General features: G+C 50.5%; 4 protein-coding genes across 5 annotated transcripts; 2 read left to right on the top strand and 2 right to left on the bottom strand.

Moving 5' to 3' along the window:
• Positions 1 to 383: 383 nt before the first annotated feature.
• On the top strand, positions 384 to 7047 carry vcpip1 (valosin containing protein (p97)/p47 complex interacting protein 1). Its single transcript, XM_083907916.1, has 4 exons — positions 384 to 773; positions 1655 to 4008; positions 4715 to 4801; positions 4976 to 7047. Exons 1-4 carry the CDS (start codon positions 454 to 456, stop codon positions 5731 to 5733), a joined length of 3519 nt encoding a protein of 1172 aa, XP_083764042.1. The 5' UTR covers positions 384 to 453; the 3' UTR covers positions 5734 to 7047.
• A 373-nt stretch (positions 7048 to 7420) lies between these two features.
• LOC310942591 (uncharacterized protein) lies at positions 7421 to 11493 on the bottom strand (the record flags this gene model as incomplete). Its single annotated transcript, XM_083908002.1, has 4 exons — positions 7421 to 8478; positions 9098 to 9391; positions 10099 to 10395; positions 11328 to 11493. The coding sequence occupies 4 exons, from the start codon at positions 11491 to 11493 to the stop codon at positions 7520 to 7522; spliced, it is 1716 nt and encodes a 571-aa protein (XP_083764128.1). The 3' UTR covers positions 7421 to 7519.
• A 633-nt stretch (positions 11494 to 12126) lies between these two features.
• On the top strand, positions 12127 to 13867 carry dusp28 (dual specificity phosphatase 28). 2 transcript variants are annotated; one of them, XM_083908213.1, is made up of 3 exons: positions 12127 to 12205; positions 13291 to 13662; positions 13740 to 13867. In XM_083908213.1, the coding sequence occupies exons 2-3, from the start codon at positions 13309 to 13311 to the stop codon at positions 13857 to 13859; spliced, it is 474 nt and encodes a 157-aa protein (XP_083764339.1). In that variant the 5' UTR covers positions 12127 to 12205; positions 13291 to 13308; the 3' UTR covers positions 13860 to 13867. The 2 variants fall into 2 exon arrangements, with proteins under 2 accessions (XP_083764339.1, XP_083764340.1); XM_083908214.1 differs by having other exon boundaries at positions 12148 to 12205; positions 13294 to 13662.
• Positions 13868 to 14527: 660 nt separating this feature from the next.
• On the bottom strand, positions 14528 to 16971 carry proca (protein C (inactivator of coagulation factors Va and VIIIa), a; the record flags this gene model as incomplete). The annotated part of the gene is made up of 4 exons (XM_083908212.1): positions 16835 to 16971; positions 16412 to 16510; positions 15914 to 16031; positions 14528 to 15105 (listed from the first exon to the last, which is right to left on the bottom strand). The coding sequence occupies exons 2-4, from the start codon at positions 16475 to 16477 to the stop codon at positions 14528 to 14530; spliced, it is 762 nt and encodes a 253-aa protein (XP_083764338.1). The 5' UTR covers positions 16478 to 16510; positions 16835 to 16971.
• Between the last annotated feature and the right edge of the window lie 573 nt (positions 16972 to 17544).

Genomic DNA, 17544 nt, shown 5'->3' with positions numbered 1-17544 from the left:
GTCAGCGTCCTTCCACTTCCTGACACAACAAGAAAAAAAAACGTCGCTGTGGCGCGTTGCATTGTGGGAGCTGCAGTTCGCGGCACTTGTCTCGTTGCTCGCGTTAACCGCGCGCCAGCGTTTGCGGCTTTCGGTAACCGGCAAACGGGGTTTTTTAGACACAAACACACGCGGAAAAGAAGAACAAACGCGGCGAACGATCGCGAGATGAGGAGAACGTGACGACGCCGCGACGCAGCGGAAACTACAAGTCCCACAACATGGCGGCGTCACAGCGTCTCACGTTCAAAGCAGCAGCCGAAAAAACACCGCCGCTTCCGTGTTGTTCTTCTTCTCATATTTTGGTCCGAAAAAGCGTCGCTCGCGGCTCCGGTGTCACCGAACTCTGACCGCCATGGTTCTGTGAAAGCTCGCGAACACGTTCCCGCCCCCCCCTCTCTCTCCCTACCCGACATGATGTCGCTGCTCCAGAGCTCCAAGAAGAAAGACAAGCGGGTTCTGTGCGGAACCTGCCCGGACCCCAAGTGTCAGGCTCGGCTCTTCTTCCCCGCTCACGGCTCCGTTAGCATCGAGTGCACCGAGTGCGGACAGCGGCACGAGCAGCGGAACCTGCTCCGCGTCGAGGAGGTGACGGACCCGGATGTCGTGCTCCACAACCTGCTCCGGAACGCGCTGCTCGGCGTCACCGGGGCCCCGAAGAAGGGGACGGAGCTGGTGAAGGTGATGGGACTGTCCAACTACCACTGCAAGCTGCTGTCCCCGGTCCTCAGCAGGTACGGCGCGGAAACACGTGACCACGTCAACGTCTCGCGCCGCGGTTATCCCGCGCACAGCCGGTGCGGTTCACGATATTATTGCGATAGTTGTTTTCTGGTTCATTTTCAGATTTCTACGAGTATTGCTGCCACACATACTTAAAAAGTGGGGTGCTCCATATTACGTTGTAACGAGAAACTAGCACGTTATTTCTAGAAACTATTGCGCTATTTGGAAAAATCTAGCGCGTAATTTCAAGAAACTAGCACGTTATTTCAAGATGAGATGTTTTGACGTTATAACGAGAAATTGTCAAGTTATTTCGAGAAACTAAACTAGCACGTTATTTTGAGATGAGATGTTTTGACGTTATAACGAGAAATTGTCAAGTTATTTCGAGAAACTAGCACGTTATTTCGAGAAACTAAACTATCACGTTATTTTGAGAAACTATCGCGTTTCGAGATACTATCGCCTTGTTTCGAGATACTAACGCCTTGTTTCGAGAAACTGGTGCGTTATTTCGAGATCAAGATGTTTTGACGTTATTTCAAGAAGCTATCACGGTATTTTGAGAAACTATCACGTTATTTCGAGATGAGATGTTTGCTCGTCATAACGAGAAATTGTCACGTTATTTCCAGATAAGATGTCGTACCGTCGTCGCCGTATATTCGCGATTATATAAATGTCACCTGACACCGTTATCCTGAACAAAACAATGCTTTGGAAATTTGTTTTACAACATTTGGTGAAAAACAGATTTCTTAAAGGTTCAGTGTGCACTTAAATATTTAAGAGTTTATAAACGCTGTAACATTCAAATGATGTGTTTGTTTTTAGTTTGTCACGTTAAAAAAGCGGTGGTATTAAAACGTGTCTTTTATGTCAAACGTAGGTACGGCATGGACAAACAAACAGGCAAGGCCAAGCTTCTGCGGGACATGAACCAAGGCGAGATGTTCGACTGCTCGCTCCTCGGAGACCGAGCATTCCTAATCGAGCCGGACCACGTGTCCACCATGGGCTACGGCAAGGACCGGTCCGGCAGCCTCCTTTACCTCCACGACACCCTGGAGGAGGTGAAGAAGGCCAACGGGAACAGGGAGTGTCTCATCCCGGTGCACGTGGACGGCGACGGGCACTGCCTGGTCCACGCCGTGTCCAGGGCGCTGGTGGGCAGGGAACTGTTTTGGCACGCGCTCAGGGAGAACCTCAAGCAGAACTTCAAGCAGAACCTGGAACGCTACAAAGCCCTGTTCCAGGATTTCATCGACGCCGCAGAGTGGGAGGACATCATCAACGAGTGCGACCCCCTCTTTGTGCCACCGGAGGGCGTGCCGCTCGGACTGCGCAACATCCACATATTCGGTTTGGCCAACGTCCTCCACCGTCCCATCGTCCTGCTCGACTCCCTGAGTGGAATGAGGAGTTCTGGCGATTACTCGGCGACCTTCCTGCCCGGCCTGGTGGCCGAGGAGCGCTGTCAGGGGAAAGACGGCAAACTCAACAAGCCCATCTGCATCGCCTGGAGCAGCTCGGGCAGGAACCACTACATTCCCCTGGTGGGCATCAAGAACACCACGCTGCCCACGCTGCCGGCCCAGCTGCTGCCCAAGGCGTGGGGCGTCCCGCAGGAGCTCATCAGGAAGTACATCAAGCTGGAGGTGGACGGCAGCTGCGTGATCGGCGGCGAGCGCAGCCTGCAGGACAAGTATCTGATGCGACTGGTCAACGCCATGGAGGAGGTGTTCATGGAGAAGCACAGCATCCATCCGTCGCTGGTGGCCGACGTGCACCAGTACGTGTACAGGCGCACCGGCGTGATCGGCATCCAGCCCGAGGAGGTGATCGAGGCGGCGAAGAGGTCGGTGGTGGAGAGCCGGCTGCACCGCTGCCTCATCTGCGGCGCCCTCTCCGAGCTGCACGTCCTGCAGGAGTGGCTGCTTCCCGGCGGGAAGCTCTACAACCTGGCCAAGTCCACGCACGGTCAGCTGCGGCCGGACAAGAACTACAGCTTCCCGCTGAATAACGTGGTGTGTTCGTACGACCCGCAGAGGGACCAGCTCGTCCCGGACTACAAGCTCAGCTCCCTCAGCACCTGCAACTGGTGCCACGGCACGTCCGTCCGTCGCATCCGCGGTGACGGGTCGGTGGTTTACCTGGACGGGGACAGAACCAACACCCGCTCGCAGGGGGGCAAGTGCGGGTGTGGCTTCAAGCATTACTGGGAGGGGAAGGAATACGACAACCTTCCCGAAGCCTTCCCCATCACGCTGGAGTGGGGAGGGCGCGTGGTGCGAGAGACGGTGTACTGGTTCCAGTACGAGGCGGACGTTGCGCTGAACAGCAACGTGTACGACGTGGCCATGAAGCTGGTCACCAAACACTTCCCGGGCGAGTTCGGCAGCGAGATCCTGGTGCAGAAGGTGGTGAACACCATCCTGCACCACACTGCCAAGAAGAACCCGGACGAGTACAACCCAGTGTCCATCGACGGGGCTCACGTCCAGCGCCTGACCGACGCGGCGGAGCCCCGGCCGGCGGCGGATCCTCAGCCGCCCACAAAGATCATCCTGACGGGACAGAAAGCAAAGACACTGCACAAGGAGGAGCTGACGATGAGCCGGGCCGAGCGCAGCGTCCAGCAGAACATCAGCGAGCAGGCGTCCGTCACTCAGAAGCGACTCACCGACAAACTGAAGCAGGAGCAGAGAGGACGCGGCCGGACGCCGTCGTCCTCCCCTGGCAGGTCCCCAGAAACCTCCTCCTCCACCTCCGCTCCGGCCACGCCCACCAAATCCTCCTCCTCGTCCAGCAAGGAGAAGAAGATCCGCGTCAGCACCAGCGACGGCCGGCAGGCCACGCTCACCCTGCAGGTCCACACCACCTTCTCGGAGCTGCAGACCAGCGTCGCCGACCAGTTTGGCGTGCCGCCGGCGCAGCAGTGCATACGCCACGGCTTCCCGCCTAGAGAGCTGGTGGCGCCGAGGGACGGCGAGGAGAACGAGCCCGTGGCGCTGCAGCACGGCGACAGGGTGACGGTGGAGGTACTGAGGGGCCCCGAGGACAACAAGGACCCCGCCGTCGCCGCCACCTCCACCGCGACGGCGCCGTCCAGCTCGCACTCCGCTCTGCACGCGGCGAAGAGCGAGGACGGTGTGGCGGCATCCGGCAGGACGAGCAGCCGGGACCTGCAGGACAGCATCGACCTGGAGATATCCTCCCTCTGTCTCCTAGCAACGCTGATGGGTGAGACGTCACTAAGACCTTGAGTTTGAATATTTCCTCGCACCAAAGTCACTCACTCTCCCACACCAATGTCCATAGAGTAAATCAGTGATTTTAACATCACAGCACACAGGAGTTCACAGGAGTTGTTGATCCACTGCTGCCTCCATCACTAAAATTCAGCTTTCAAAATATTTAATATAGACTTAACTCAGTGACACAAAGTGACCACACGAGGCAGCAGAGGACCAGCAGCTCCTGTGTCCCTGTGAGCTTAAATCACTGGTTTTCTCTATGAGGTTTGGTGTGTGAGAGTGAGTGTTTTACAATCGTTAATTCAGCACAAAACCACATTAATGTAAATGTAAAGTAACCTTTTATTAAGCAGGCCACGCCCCCTCTGTGTGTGTGTGTGTGAATGTGTGTGTGTCCTCACCTGCCAGCAGGGTCAAAGGTCGCGGCTGTGCTCAGATAAACAGATGAACAAACAAAAACAGCAAAGTCTGGACTTTGACTCCATCTTTGATTCTTCAGTGGGTCACAATGGCTCCCCCTGGTGTCCACTCACAAACACAAACACACACACACACACACACACACACACACACACACACACACACCGTCATAATCATGGTCAATAAAACACTGTGAAACAAACCTGACTGTGAGCGCCCCCTGTCTTTATGTCGCCGTGAATTCATTTGTTTATTTCGTTTTTTTTTCCCAGGTGAAGACGTTTGGTCGTACGCCAAGAAGCTTCCGCACTTATTCCAGCAGGGCGGCGTCTTCTTCAACATCGTCAAGAAAGACATGGGTACGTTTGTTTCAAACAACATCGTCACCACCATATTTAAATATTTAACGAGTTACTCACACGATCATTGTGTTAGGGGCGGAGCCTCAACCCGTTGTAACATCACGAATAATAATTGAATGACTTAATTGCGTTAACGGACAGGTAGTGAAGGGGGTGTGGCCTCTGTTTCAGGTCTGATGGACGGGAAACACTGCACGCTGCCTCACCTGACGGGAAAGACGTTCGTCTTCAACGCGGCCGAGCAGCGCCTGGAGCTCTGCGTGGACGCCGCCGGTCACTTCGCCGTCGGCCCGGACGTGGAGGAGCTGGTGAAGGAGGCGCTGGTGCAGCTGCGCGCCGAGGCGGCCACCAGGGGCAGCAGAGAGGGCAGTCCGTCGCACGGTGGCGGTGGCAGCGCTCTGAAGCTGGGCGGCGGCGGCGTCGTGCGCAAGAAGGAGCCGCTGCAGAACGTCACCGCCTTCCAGGGCAAGGGTCACTCCCTGGGCAGCGCCGGAGGCTCCTCCCCGCCGGAACACCGGCCAATCACGCGGCAGCACAGCAGCGGCGTGGACCTGAGTGCCAGCGTGTCCAGAGGGCCGCCCGACCTGTCGGACATCCCCGAGGACGCCACCCGCGAGCTGGTCCGCATGGCGCCGGGCTTCGTCACCACCAAGGACAGTCGCGGCCTGGACCCCGACCTGATGGAGCAGCAGAGGAGGAAGCTGCAGGAAATGGTCTCCTCCATCCAGGCGTCCATGGAGCGCCACCTGAGGGAGCAGCAGAGCGCCGCGGCGGCAGGGGGCGGAGCCGGCCACGAGCAGCGAGGCGGCGGTCAAACGGCGGCCGCAGCCGCGACCTCGGCGGGCGGGAAAGAGGAGGAGCCCGAGGAGATGATGGAGAGTCAGGAGGCCGGACAGAGCGGCTCCACCGAACCCATGGATCACTCCTGATCACCGCTGAACCCCGGCGCGGCGCCCCCTTCAGCATCCGCGGGTCATCGTCACGCAGCCGCAGGTCAAAGGTCAACGCTTCCGTCTTCATCGTGTTTCCTCGTCTTTAACTGCATGACTCTGACGTCCCGAGAGAGACGCGAGACGACGCGTCGTGGACGTATCGTCCTTCCTCTCACACCCGCAAATCGCCGCTGTCCCGTCGTCGCGCGTTCGACCTCGCTCTCTGTCGCCGCCGCTGGCGACGCGCCAGTGTCGCGTAGGAATTAATAACTTCCGCTTCTGTTTTTTTTTTTTCATCTTAAGTTAATAACGTATCACAAGCTAACGTCGCGCAATCTGTTGTACGTTTCCACGGCGGGATTGCATCGCCTGTATCGCGCTGCGATGTCCGAGCAGAAATCCGAAAAAAATACGCAAGGATTCGCTGTAGATCGCAAAAAAAAAAAAACGAAACCAAGCTAAAAAGTCTTAATTTAAAGTGTAAAACGCTTCATCACCGACGCGTTTTCTTCGCGAAGCTGAAGAACCGCACCACCTAGTGGTGACTCCGAGCTTCTGCAGAGTTGACACTTAAAAATAAAAACACGTACAGTTGATTTCTATTCTGCAGAAATGTTATCAAATCGTTTTCAAACCTTTTGCGATAAACAAGTCGGACCTTTTAGTTAGAAAAGGAGAATTAGTGACACCTTGTGGCGAAAGTGCAGATCGCGAACAAACGGCAAAGTGTGGTGGACGTGGAGTCCTTAAAAACGTTAAAAGATTAAAGAAAGCGTTACCGTAAATATGTGACGTTTATCGGGTTATTAAGAATTATGATTAAAAAGCAGGAAACGGCTGTTGATCATGTGCTAGGGGGCGCCATCGTTTCCCTTCGGAAGCGAGTTTGACTCTGCGACAGCGCTAGCGCGATAAAACCACATAAAGCACCTTTTTGATTTTTGTTAAAGGGACAGTTCGTGTTTTTTTTCCTCCCTATAATAAAAACCATGAACTTTACCTTTAAATTAGCTTTTTTTTTTTTTTTTTAATTGTTTGCGAAAAAAACAAACAAACGTGAGTTTGCGAGAAGTCGGAGCACAGGCGGCGGGCGGCCGAGAGTGTGTGTGCGCGTGTGTGTGTGTGTGTACCTGCTGTACTAATAACAATGTAATCAGCTGTAAAATAATAGTAAATAATGTAGAATATTTGGACTTGTACAGAAACACTGTGTCCACTTTGTTCAGCTCGTCTTTGTTTTTGTTTCGAATCAAACATCGATGATTCTCTGCTTCGACATCACGCGCATGTGACGACTTTTCAGCCGACAATAAAAATCACTTCCTTTATGTTGTCTTTGTTGTCGTCACTAACGCATGGATCAGATTATCTGATTAAATCAGATTATTTCAGTGGACAGTTGGATTACGCTAGCAAATGTATTCAGATTACCTCGCTGGTGCAATCAGACTATTTTTCTTCTCGTAGTCGGATTCATTTTGTGAATTTTTTTCCAGATTGAGTGTAATATAATAATCTGATAATTTTAGCATTCAGATTACACCAGATTACTTAAGGTTCATTGTGACTCTAAATGTGGTTAAAGTCTCACACAACACAAATAATATAAATAAAATTAAAGAATATGATTGTGTTGATTCCATGTATTAAAAAAAAAAAAAAAATCATATTTAATATAATAAATCTGATGATTTTCAGTCAAATCACAGATACTTAATCGTCATGTGACCTGATCTAAAATGTCATTATACATATATTAGAATATAGATATATCCACGCTCCGTCACGTCTCCCACGACGATGACTGGGCGGAGTCTGCAGTGTCTCCCACAAACGTGCAGTAGGCGTGTCCGTGCGTCTCCACGTGCTTCTGAAACGACGACATCTGGTTGAAGGTCTTTGAGCAGCGGCTGCAGGAGTACGGCTTCTCGCCCGTGTGGATCCTGGTGTGGATCTTCAGCTGATTACTGTTCCGGAAAAACTTCCCGCACGTGACGCAGCCAAACGGCTTCTCGCCCAGGTGGATCTTCAGGTGAGCGTTCAGCCCCGACTTGTCCACGAAGCCCTTCTGGCAGAAGCCGCACAGGTACGGCTTCTCGCCCGTGTGTGTCCTGAGGTGGACGGTCAGCGACGTGCTCTGCTTGAACGCCCGGCCGCACGTGGCGCAGGCGTACGGCCGCTCGTCCGTGTGGACCCGCGCGTGGCGGACGAAGAGCTCGGGCAGCGCGAAGCGGCGGCCGCAGACCTGGCACTCGTGTGGCTTCTCGCCGGTGTGCGTGCGCTGGTGGGCGCGCAGCGATGACGTGTGGCCGAACGTCTTGCCGCAGGTCTTGCAGACGTACGGCCGCTCGCCCGTGTGCGTCCTCATGTGCTGCGTCAGCGCCGACTTCTGGTTGAACCGGTTCCCGCACGTTTGGCAGGCGTGCGGCTTCTCGCCCGTGTGCGTCCTCACGTGCGACGCCAGCAGGTACTTGCGCCCGAACGCTTTCCCACACGTGTCACACGTGAAGGACTTTGCGCCGGCGTGGGCGCGCTTCTTTGGAGCGGGGTCACTTCCTGCGGTCTGCTCTGGGTCACCAGGAGCGGACGTGAAGGTGCCTTCCTGCTGATGTTCCTGCTGACGTTCCTGCAGACGTTCCTGCAGACGTTCCTGCTGACGTTCCTGCCGACTGCTGCACGGCTCCTCCTCCTGCTCCTCTTTAATCACGTGGTCCTCCTCACAGACGTCCAGCTGCTGAAGCTCTGGACACAGAGACACAGACACATTAACTTCATGTGTTCTTCTGAACTATGACCTTAGTCAGACTACCAAAGTAGTCAAACTACCACCTTAGTCAGACTACGACCATCTGATTATGTTCTACAACCTTAGTCAGACTACAACCTTAGTCAGACTATGACTATAGTCAGATTACAACCTTAGTCAGACTACGAACTTAATCAGACTACAAACTACGAACTTAATCAGACTACGAACTTAATCAAACTACGACCTTAGTCACACTACGAACTTAATCAGACTACAAACTACGACCTTAGTCAGACTACGAACTTAATCAGACTACAAACTACGAACTTAATCAGACTACGAACTTAATCAAACTACGACCTTAGTCACACTATGAACTTAATCAGACTACAAACTACGAACTTAATCAGACTACGACCTTAATCACACTACAAACTACGACTTTAGTCACACTATGAACTTAATCAGACTACGACCTTAAGTCCGTACCCACAGATTTGATGTGATTTTCGCTGCCACAGTGACTGAGCCTCTGAGTCTAAGCCTGGTATTCGATGGTTGAGTAAAAAACAAATGATTGAATATTATGGTCTGTATTTTGTGTTCACTCACCGCTCCTCAGCAGCTTGTTCTTCCAGACGTCGTCCGTCAGTCCGCGCTGACGTCTGATCTCCTCCTCGTAGCCGACGAAGAACCTCTGGAGGACGTTGAACGCCTCGTCGACGGCGACGCTGAGCTGCTCGTGGATCTCTGACGACGTGAGCGTAAAGGTGTGGTTCTCCTGCTTCACCACCAGCTGATGTTCCTCCTGACTGCTGCACGGCTCCTCCTCCTGCTCCTCTTTGACCCGTGGAGGCTCTTCATCCTCCTCCTCCTCTTTACAGACACGGTGCTGCTGCTGGAGCTCTGGACACAGGAAACAGGAAAACAGGTCAGTCATGTGACATGATGTGATGATATAACAGGACTGAACTGTTTGTCATATTTACAGAGTTAAATCTAGATAAACACAAAGAATTAAAAGATGTAAACTATGGACTATGACCTTAGTCAGACTATGAACTGAGTCAGACTACAACCATCTGACTGTGTTCAACAACCTTTGTCAGACTACGACCGTCCTCAGACTACGACCGTCATCAGACTACGACCATAGTCAGACTACGAACTTAGTTAGACTACGACCTTAGTCAAACAACGACCTTAGCCAAACTACGACCTTAGCCAAACTACGACCTTAGTCAGACTACGACCTTAGTCAGACTACGAACATAGTCAGATTACAAACATAGTCAGATTACAAACATAGTCAGATTACAACCATAGTCAGACTACGAACTTAGTCAGACTATGAACTTAATCAGACTACGACCGTCATCAGACTACAAACTTAGTCAGACTATGACCGTCATCAGACTACAAACTTAGTCAGACTACAAACTTAGTCAGACTACCAACTTAGTCAGACTATGAACTTAATCAGACTTCGACCGTCATCAGACTACGAACTTAATCAGGCTACGAAAGTAGTCAGAGTATGACCATCGTCAGACTACAACCTTAGTCAGACTACGATCATAGTCGGAACATTGGGCTCTGGTTGTTTGACTCACTTGTATCCTTCAGCTCAGGTTTTTGAAGAGCGTCCAGCAGGGGGCGCCGTCGCTGACCGTCCACGTCGTCCTCGCACTCGGCCAGAGTTTCTCTGAGGACGGTGAAGAGTTGTTCGACAGCAGCGCTGAGTCGCTGTCGGACAAACTCCGTCTGAGCGTTACAGTGACTCAGCACTCGTGTCTCAGGATCTCTGTCCTCCTCTTTCACCTGCACAGGTCCTCTGTCCTCCTCCACCTCCTGGTCCTCCTCCTCCTCCACCTCCTCCTCCTCCTTATGGACCTGCTGCTGTGGACAGTCTGGTCAAACACAGGAAACAAAGGAAAGAGCGACACTGATTTTGACTGATAACTGATGCCGATATATTTTTGGCCCTAACATTTTGCTGATTATCTGTTTGCATTTACATACAATACCAAATTAGAGACGAACAATATTATTGACACATTATCGGGATCAGACGATACTGGCTTTGAAGGTAATAATCAGATATGGGCTAAGGATGGCACGATACCACTTTTCACTCGATTATCGAATGATACCGATGTCACAAACTGTATTATTGACAGATACTGATGTCAAAAACTATTATCGACCAATACTGATGTCACAAACTTGATTATCGACCGATACTGATGTCACAAACTATATTATCGACGGATACCGATGTCACAAACTCTATTATCGACCGATACTGATGTCACAAACTCTATTATCGACCGATACTGATGTCACAAACTGTATTAATGACCGATATTGATGTCAAAAACTATATTATCGACCGATACCGATGTCACAAACTCTATTATCAACTGATACCAATGTCACAGACTCTATTATCGACCGATACTGATGTCAAAAACCCCAGTATTAACTGATACCGATGTCGAAAACTCTATTATCGACTGATAATGACGTCACAAACTCCAGTATTGAACAATACCGATAACTAGCTATCTAACAACCACAAACTACTGTTACTGTAGCTACTAAAAGTGCAGTTAATAGCTACCAACGACTGAAATGACTATTATTAGCACTAGCAGGGGTACGACCAGCAGGTGGCGCCGTCGCTACTAATAAAACAACTGCGTCAACAACAAATAAACATTGACACAAAAAAACAGTAACAGAGTGTGTGTGTGTGTGTGTGTGTGTGTGTGTGTGTGTGTGTGTGTGTGTGTGTGTGTGTGTGTGTGTGTGTGTGTGTGTGTGTGTGTGTGTGTCTCACCGGTCCTCAGCAGCTGTGTCTCCAACAGTCGCCGCTCGTGCTCGTCCTCGCGCACACGCTCGCGCTCGCGCAGTGCCACGGTGTGTGTGAAGTGTGTGTGTATGTGTTGGACAGCAGTGGTCAGTGTCCGCGTGACCAACGCTCTCACACTGTCCACTGTGGACATGATGCTGCTCCGCGGCTAAGCTAACACAAACACAAACACGACGGCTTCCGCTCCGTGCCGGCACTTCCGCTCCGTGCCTCACTGGTCCGTGCGGCGACGGGAGAGACGCTTTTTTGTTCCGCTTCATGTGCGAAGGCACCGAAATCCGTTTCGATGACATAATAATAATAATAATAATAATAATAATAATAATAATGATGATGATGATGATGATGATGATGATGATGATGATAATGATAATACTAATGCTATTAATAAAAAAAAATAATACAAAATAATAATAAATGATAATAATAATAATAATGGTGAAAAACGTATCAAATGTGTTTAATTTACCTCTGTTTGCTGTTATTATTTTATTTTTATTATTACTATTATTATTATTATAAGTCAGCTGACGTCACTCACTCTCATCTCATGACACTGACGTCTCTTGTATTGTCTGTAAATTTGTGATTTTTCTTTTTTGTACAAAAGTGTGAACAAAACATGACGTTTAAAGGTCCAGTTCGTAAGACTGAAGGTACATTTATCGATCAAGTAGTCGCTGTGCGATGAATCTGGGCAGCGTTAGGACCCAGAGCATGTTATCTGTGAGAGTCAGTGCAGTAAATATAGCTCTGTGTGTGTGTGTGTGTGTGTGTGTGTGTGTGTCTGAGAACCAGAACACTGAACCGATCCACACAGAGAAGAAGCTGAAGATCGACTGAATGTGAGTCTGTCTGTGTGTGTGTGTGTGTGTGTGTGTGTGTGTGTGTGTGTGTGTGTGTGTGTGTGTGTGTGTGTGTGTGTGAGAGGGAGTGAGTGAGTGACTTTGGTGTGGGAGAGTGAGTGACCTTAGTGTGAGAGAGTGAGTGACTTTGGTGTGGGAGAGTGAGTGACTTTGGTGTGAGAGAGTGAGTGACTTTGGTGTGGGAGAGTGAGTGACTTTGGTGTGAGAGAGTGAGTGACTTTGGTGTGGGAGAGTGAGTGACTTTGGTGTGAGAGAGTGAGCTACTTTGGTGTGGGAGAGTGAGTGACTTTGGTGTGGGAGAGTGAGTGACTTTGGTGAGAGAGAGTGAGCTACTTTGGTGTGAGAGAGTGAGTGACTTTGGTGTGGGAGAGTGAGTGACTTTGGTGAGAGAGAGTGAGTGACTTTGGTGTGAGAGAGTGAGTGACTTTGGTGTGGGAGAGTGAGTGACTTTGGTGTGGGAGAGTGAGTGACTTTGGTGTGGGAGAGTGAGTGACTTTGGAGTGGGAGAGTGAGTGACTTTGGTGAGAGAGAGTGAGCTACTTTGGTGTGAGAGAGTGAGTGACTTTGGTGTGGGAGAGTGAGTGACTTTGGTGAGAGAGAGTGAGTGACTTTGGTGTGAGAGAGTGAGTGACTTTGGTGTGGGAGAGTGAGTGACTTTGGTGTGTGAGAGTGAGTGACTTTGGTGAGAGAGAGTGAGTGACTTTGGTGTGAGAGAGTGAGTGACTTTGGTGTGAGAGAGTGAGTGACTTTGGTGTGGGAGAGTGAGTGACTTTGGTGTGTGAGAGTGAGTGACTTTGGTGTGGGAGAGTGAGTGACTTTGGTGAGAGAGAGTGAGTGACTTTGGTGTGAGAGAGTGAGTGACTTTGGTGTGGGAGAGTGAGTGACTTTGGTGTGGGAGAGTGAGTGACTTTGGTGAGAGAGAGTGAGTGACTTTTGTGTGAGAGAGTGAGTGACTTTGGTGTGGGAGAGTGAGTGACTTTGGTGTGTGAGAGTGAGTGACTTTGGTGCAGGAGAGTGAGTGGTTTATAAACTTTTTTGTTTCTGATCATGTGACGTCCTCAAAGAAGAAGAAGACCACAGTGATGATGCTTCAGTTGTGCAGAATCACCGACGCTCTGTTCATCAGTAACGCTCGCTCCGCCTGCACCGACCAGCTCATCCAGCAGGAGGCGGTGACGCTCTGCATCAACGTGACCACACGGCAGCCGTTTCCGTCCGCCGCCACCGCCGTCGCCAAGCTGCAGGTGGCGGTCTACGACCACCCCGGCTCTGACCTTTACAGCCACTTTGACCTCTGCGCCGACGCCATCCACAGGGAGGAGGAGGTCGGAGGTCGCAGCGTCGTCTACTGCAAGAACGGACGCAGCCGTTCGGCCGCCGTCTGCATCGCCTACCTCATGAAGCACGGGAGACTGTCGCTGACGGACGCCATACAGGTCAGAGGTCAGAGGTCAGGGGTCAGGTCAGAGGTCAGAGGTCAAACACTCACTCTTCTGTTTTTCTTCTTGCTCAGAAAGTGAAGAAAGTTTGTGACGTCATTGAACCAAACCCAGGATTCATGATTCAACTGAAGAGATATGAAGAGGAGCTGAAGACACACACACACACACACACACACACACACACACACTGACACACACACACACTGACACACACACACACACACACACACACACATGCTGACACACACACACACACACACACACACACACACACACACACACACACACACACACACACACACACACATGGAGTTTAGATGGACTTTATTTCAAACTTGAGTCACATGACTTTGATGTTTAGGACCAGGTTTACCAGACCACACTGATGGAGGTGGATTAAAGGTTTGGATTAAAGGTCTGGATTAAAGGTTTGGATTAAAGGTCTGGATTAAAGGTCTGGATTAAGGGTTTGGATTAAAGGTCTGGATTAAAGGTCTGGATTAAGGGTTTGGATTAAGGGTCTGGATTAAGGGTCTGGATTAAAGGTCTGGATTAAGGGTTTGTATAAAAGGTCTGGAATAAGGGTCTGGATTAAGGGTCTGGATTAAAGGTCTGGATAAGAGGTCTGGATTAAAGGTTTGGATTAAAGGTTTAAAGGTTTGGATTAAAGGTTTGGATTAAGAGTTTGGATTTAAGGTTTGGATTAAGGGTCTGGATTAAAGGTCTGGATTAAGGGTCTGGATTAAGGGTCTGGATTAAAGGTCTGGATTAAGGGTTTGTATTAAAGGTCTGGAATAAGGGTCTGGATTAAAGGTTTGGATTAGAGGTCTGGATTAAGGGTCTGGATTAGAGGTCTGGATTAAAGGTCTGGATTAAAGCGTCCTCTGTCCCAGTCGTCCTGCACAGAGCTGATCCACTGGTTGTAGTTGGACACTTTGGTGTAGACGCCCAGTTTGTCCTCTCTGCCACAGCCCTCGCCCCAGGAGACCAGACCCACCAGGAACCAGGTTTCGCGGTACAGGGTGACCATGGGTCCGCCGCTGTCCCCCTCACAGGCGTCCTTCCTCTGGCCCAGGACGCCGGCGCAGAGGACGTTGTGGCTGATGTTGTTGGACATGTGTTGGCTGCAGACGCTCGGCTCCACCAGAGGAACCTTGATGACGTTCAGCGCCGAGCTGAACTTGGAGCTGTCCAGGTCCTCTTTGCCCCAGCCCGTTACCACGGTGACGGTGCCGTTCAGGTGCAGCGCTCGCTCGGCCAGCCGTCGCCCCGGGAGACACACGGGGACGATGTAGTCGGACAGACGCGCCGGCGTCTCCAGGCGCAGCAGAGCGATGTCGTTGTCCACCGTCCTGACGTCGTAGTCCGGGTGTTTGAAGGTTCTGACGACCTTCAGCGTGACCTCTGTGCCTTCATCTCTGAGACGCTCGTAGTCACCTGACCACACACACACACATCAGGTTAATAAGCCACACCCACTTTAACACACACACACACACACATCAGGTTAATAAACCACACCCACTTTAACACACACATCAGGTTAATAAACCACACCCACTTTAACACACACACACACATCAGGTTAATAAACCACACACACTTTAACACACGCACACACATCAGGTTATTAAACCACACCCACTTTAACACACACACACACACACACACATCAGGTTGATAAGCCACACCCACTTTAACACACACACACATCAGGTCAATAAGCCACACCCACTTTAACACACACACACACACACACATCAGGTTAATAAACCACACCCACTTTAACACACACACACACATCAGGTTAATAAGCCACACCCACTTTAACACGCACACACACACACACATCAGGTTAATAAGCCACACCCACTTTAACACACACACACACATCAGGTTATTAAACCAAACCCACTTTAACACACACACACACATCAGGATAATAAACCACACCCACTTTAACACACACACACACACACACATCAGGATAATAAACCACACCCACTTTAACACACACACACACACATCAGGTTAATAAACCACACCCACTTTAACAACACGTCCGACTGTATTTGAGTCTTTTTTTTTGGCCACGCCTCCTCACCGAGTCGACACACACACACAGACTGACAGAAACACACACACAGACTGACACACACACACACACACACACACACACACACACACACACACACACACACACACACACACACACACACACACACACACACACACGCCCTCTCACCAAGTCGTACTTTAAACCTCAGGCTGTTATCCAGACAATGCGCCGCCGTCAGCACCCAGCTCTCAGTGATGAGGACGCCACCACAGTGAAAACGTCCTCGAGCGTTCAGTAACAGAACCTGCAACACACAGGGACTCTTCAGCGCCCCCTGCTGACGTCTGCAGCACATGATCTTTATCTCAGTGTTAAACTGAGGTTTGTAAACCACTCACTCTCCCGAACCAAAGTCACTCACTCTCCCACACCAAAGTCACTCACTCTCCCACACCAAAGTCACTCACTCTCCCACACCAAAGTCACTCACTCTCTCACACCAAAGTCACTCACTCTCCCGCACCAAAGTCACTCACTCTCCCACACCAAAGTCACTCACTCTCTCACATCAAAATCACTCACTCTCCCTGCACCAAAGTCCATTTGGTAAACCAGTGATTTTAACATCACAGCACACAGGAGTTGTCCTGTGGTCAGACACCAGGGACGATGTGTTTATTTTACCTGCCAGGGACTCTCTCCTTTCTTCCCCACCTCTCCTCCCACCATCCACGGAAGAAGACCGTCCATCTGTTTACTGTAAGACGACCTGCCAATCAACAGCTGTCCACAGACGAGGGACCTGCAGGGACAGAGAAAGAGAGGAGAGAGAGAGAGAGAGAGAGAGAGAGAGAGGAGAGAGAGAGAGAGAGAGAGAGAGAGAGAGAGAGAGAGAGAGAGAGAGAGAGAGAGAGAGAGAGAGAGGAGAGAGGGACGAGAGAGAGAAGAGAGAGAGAGAGAGAGAGAGAGAGAGAGAGAGAGAGAGAGAGAGAGAGAGAGAGAGAGACAAGAGAGAGGGACAAGAGAGAGTGACTTTGGTGTGAGAGAGTGAGTGGTTTACTAACTTCAGATTGCTGACAAACTCAGGTTGTTTTGAGTGACACACACACACACACACACACACTCACCTGTAGGGACACATGTCCTCCCGTTGTCCTCTAGCTTGTATCCACTCAAACAGCTGCAGCTTCTTGTTTCTCCGTCTTCAGAGTCCTCACAGTCGTGGTCACAGTCGCCGTTTTCCACCGAGCAGTTTGTGGCTGTGACCACTGAACATTCACGTGTGAGGTCATCGGTGAGGTCATCGGTGAGGTCAGAATGAGAACAGACTGATGACTGTGGTTCATACTCAGCAGACGCCTCGTGACCATATAAGTATGTACGGAGGTGTTATATATATACTCAGTTGCATTAACCGCCACAACAGCAGGGGGCGAACAACCAAAATACTCAACTTTTGCTGCCTGTAAACATCCTCTGCCTAGCAACAGTAGCAAACAACAACTTTCCTCATATCACTCACATTGGTCTCAAAATGACTGTCTGTCTCTGTGTGTTTCTCTGTGTATTAGGACAAACATCCCATAATATAAGGTCATGAAATGAAAAGTTACAATAATTCAGAGGTTTGCGTCTTAGCGCCGCGACACTTTTTGTAGCTCATGCACCCGACACGACACAGGATATGACATCACTTTAGGCCCCGGCGAGTATGAACAAGGCTTCAACACTCACACACACACACACACACACACACACACACACCACACACACACACACACACACACACACCACACACACACACACACACACACACA

This window comes from Microchirus variegatus, assembly GCF_963457635.1.
Source record: "Microchirus variegatus genome assembly, chromosome: 21".
Lineage (NCBI taxonomy): Eukaryota > Metazoa > Chordata > Actinopteri > Pleuronectiformes > Soleidae > Microchirus > Microchirus variegatus.
Note: the sequence above shows the minus strand (reverse complement) of the source record. Positions and strands in the feature narration are given on the sequence as shown.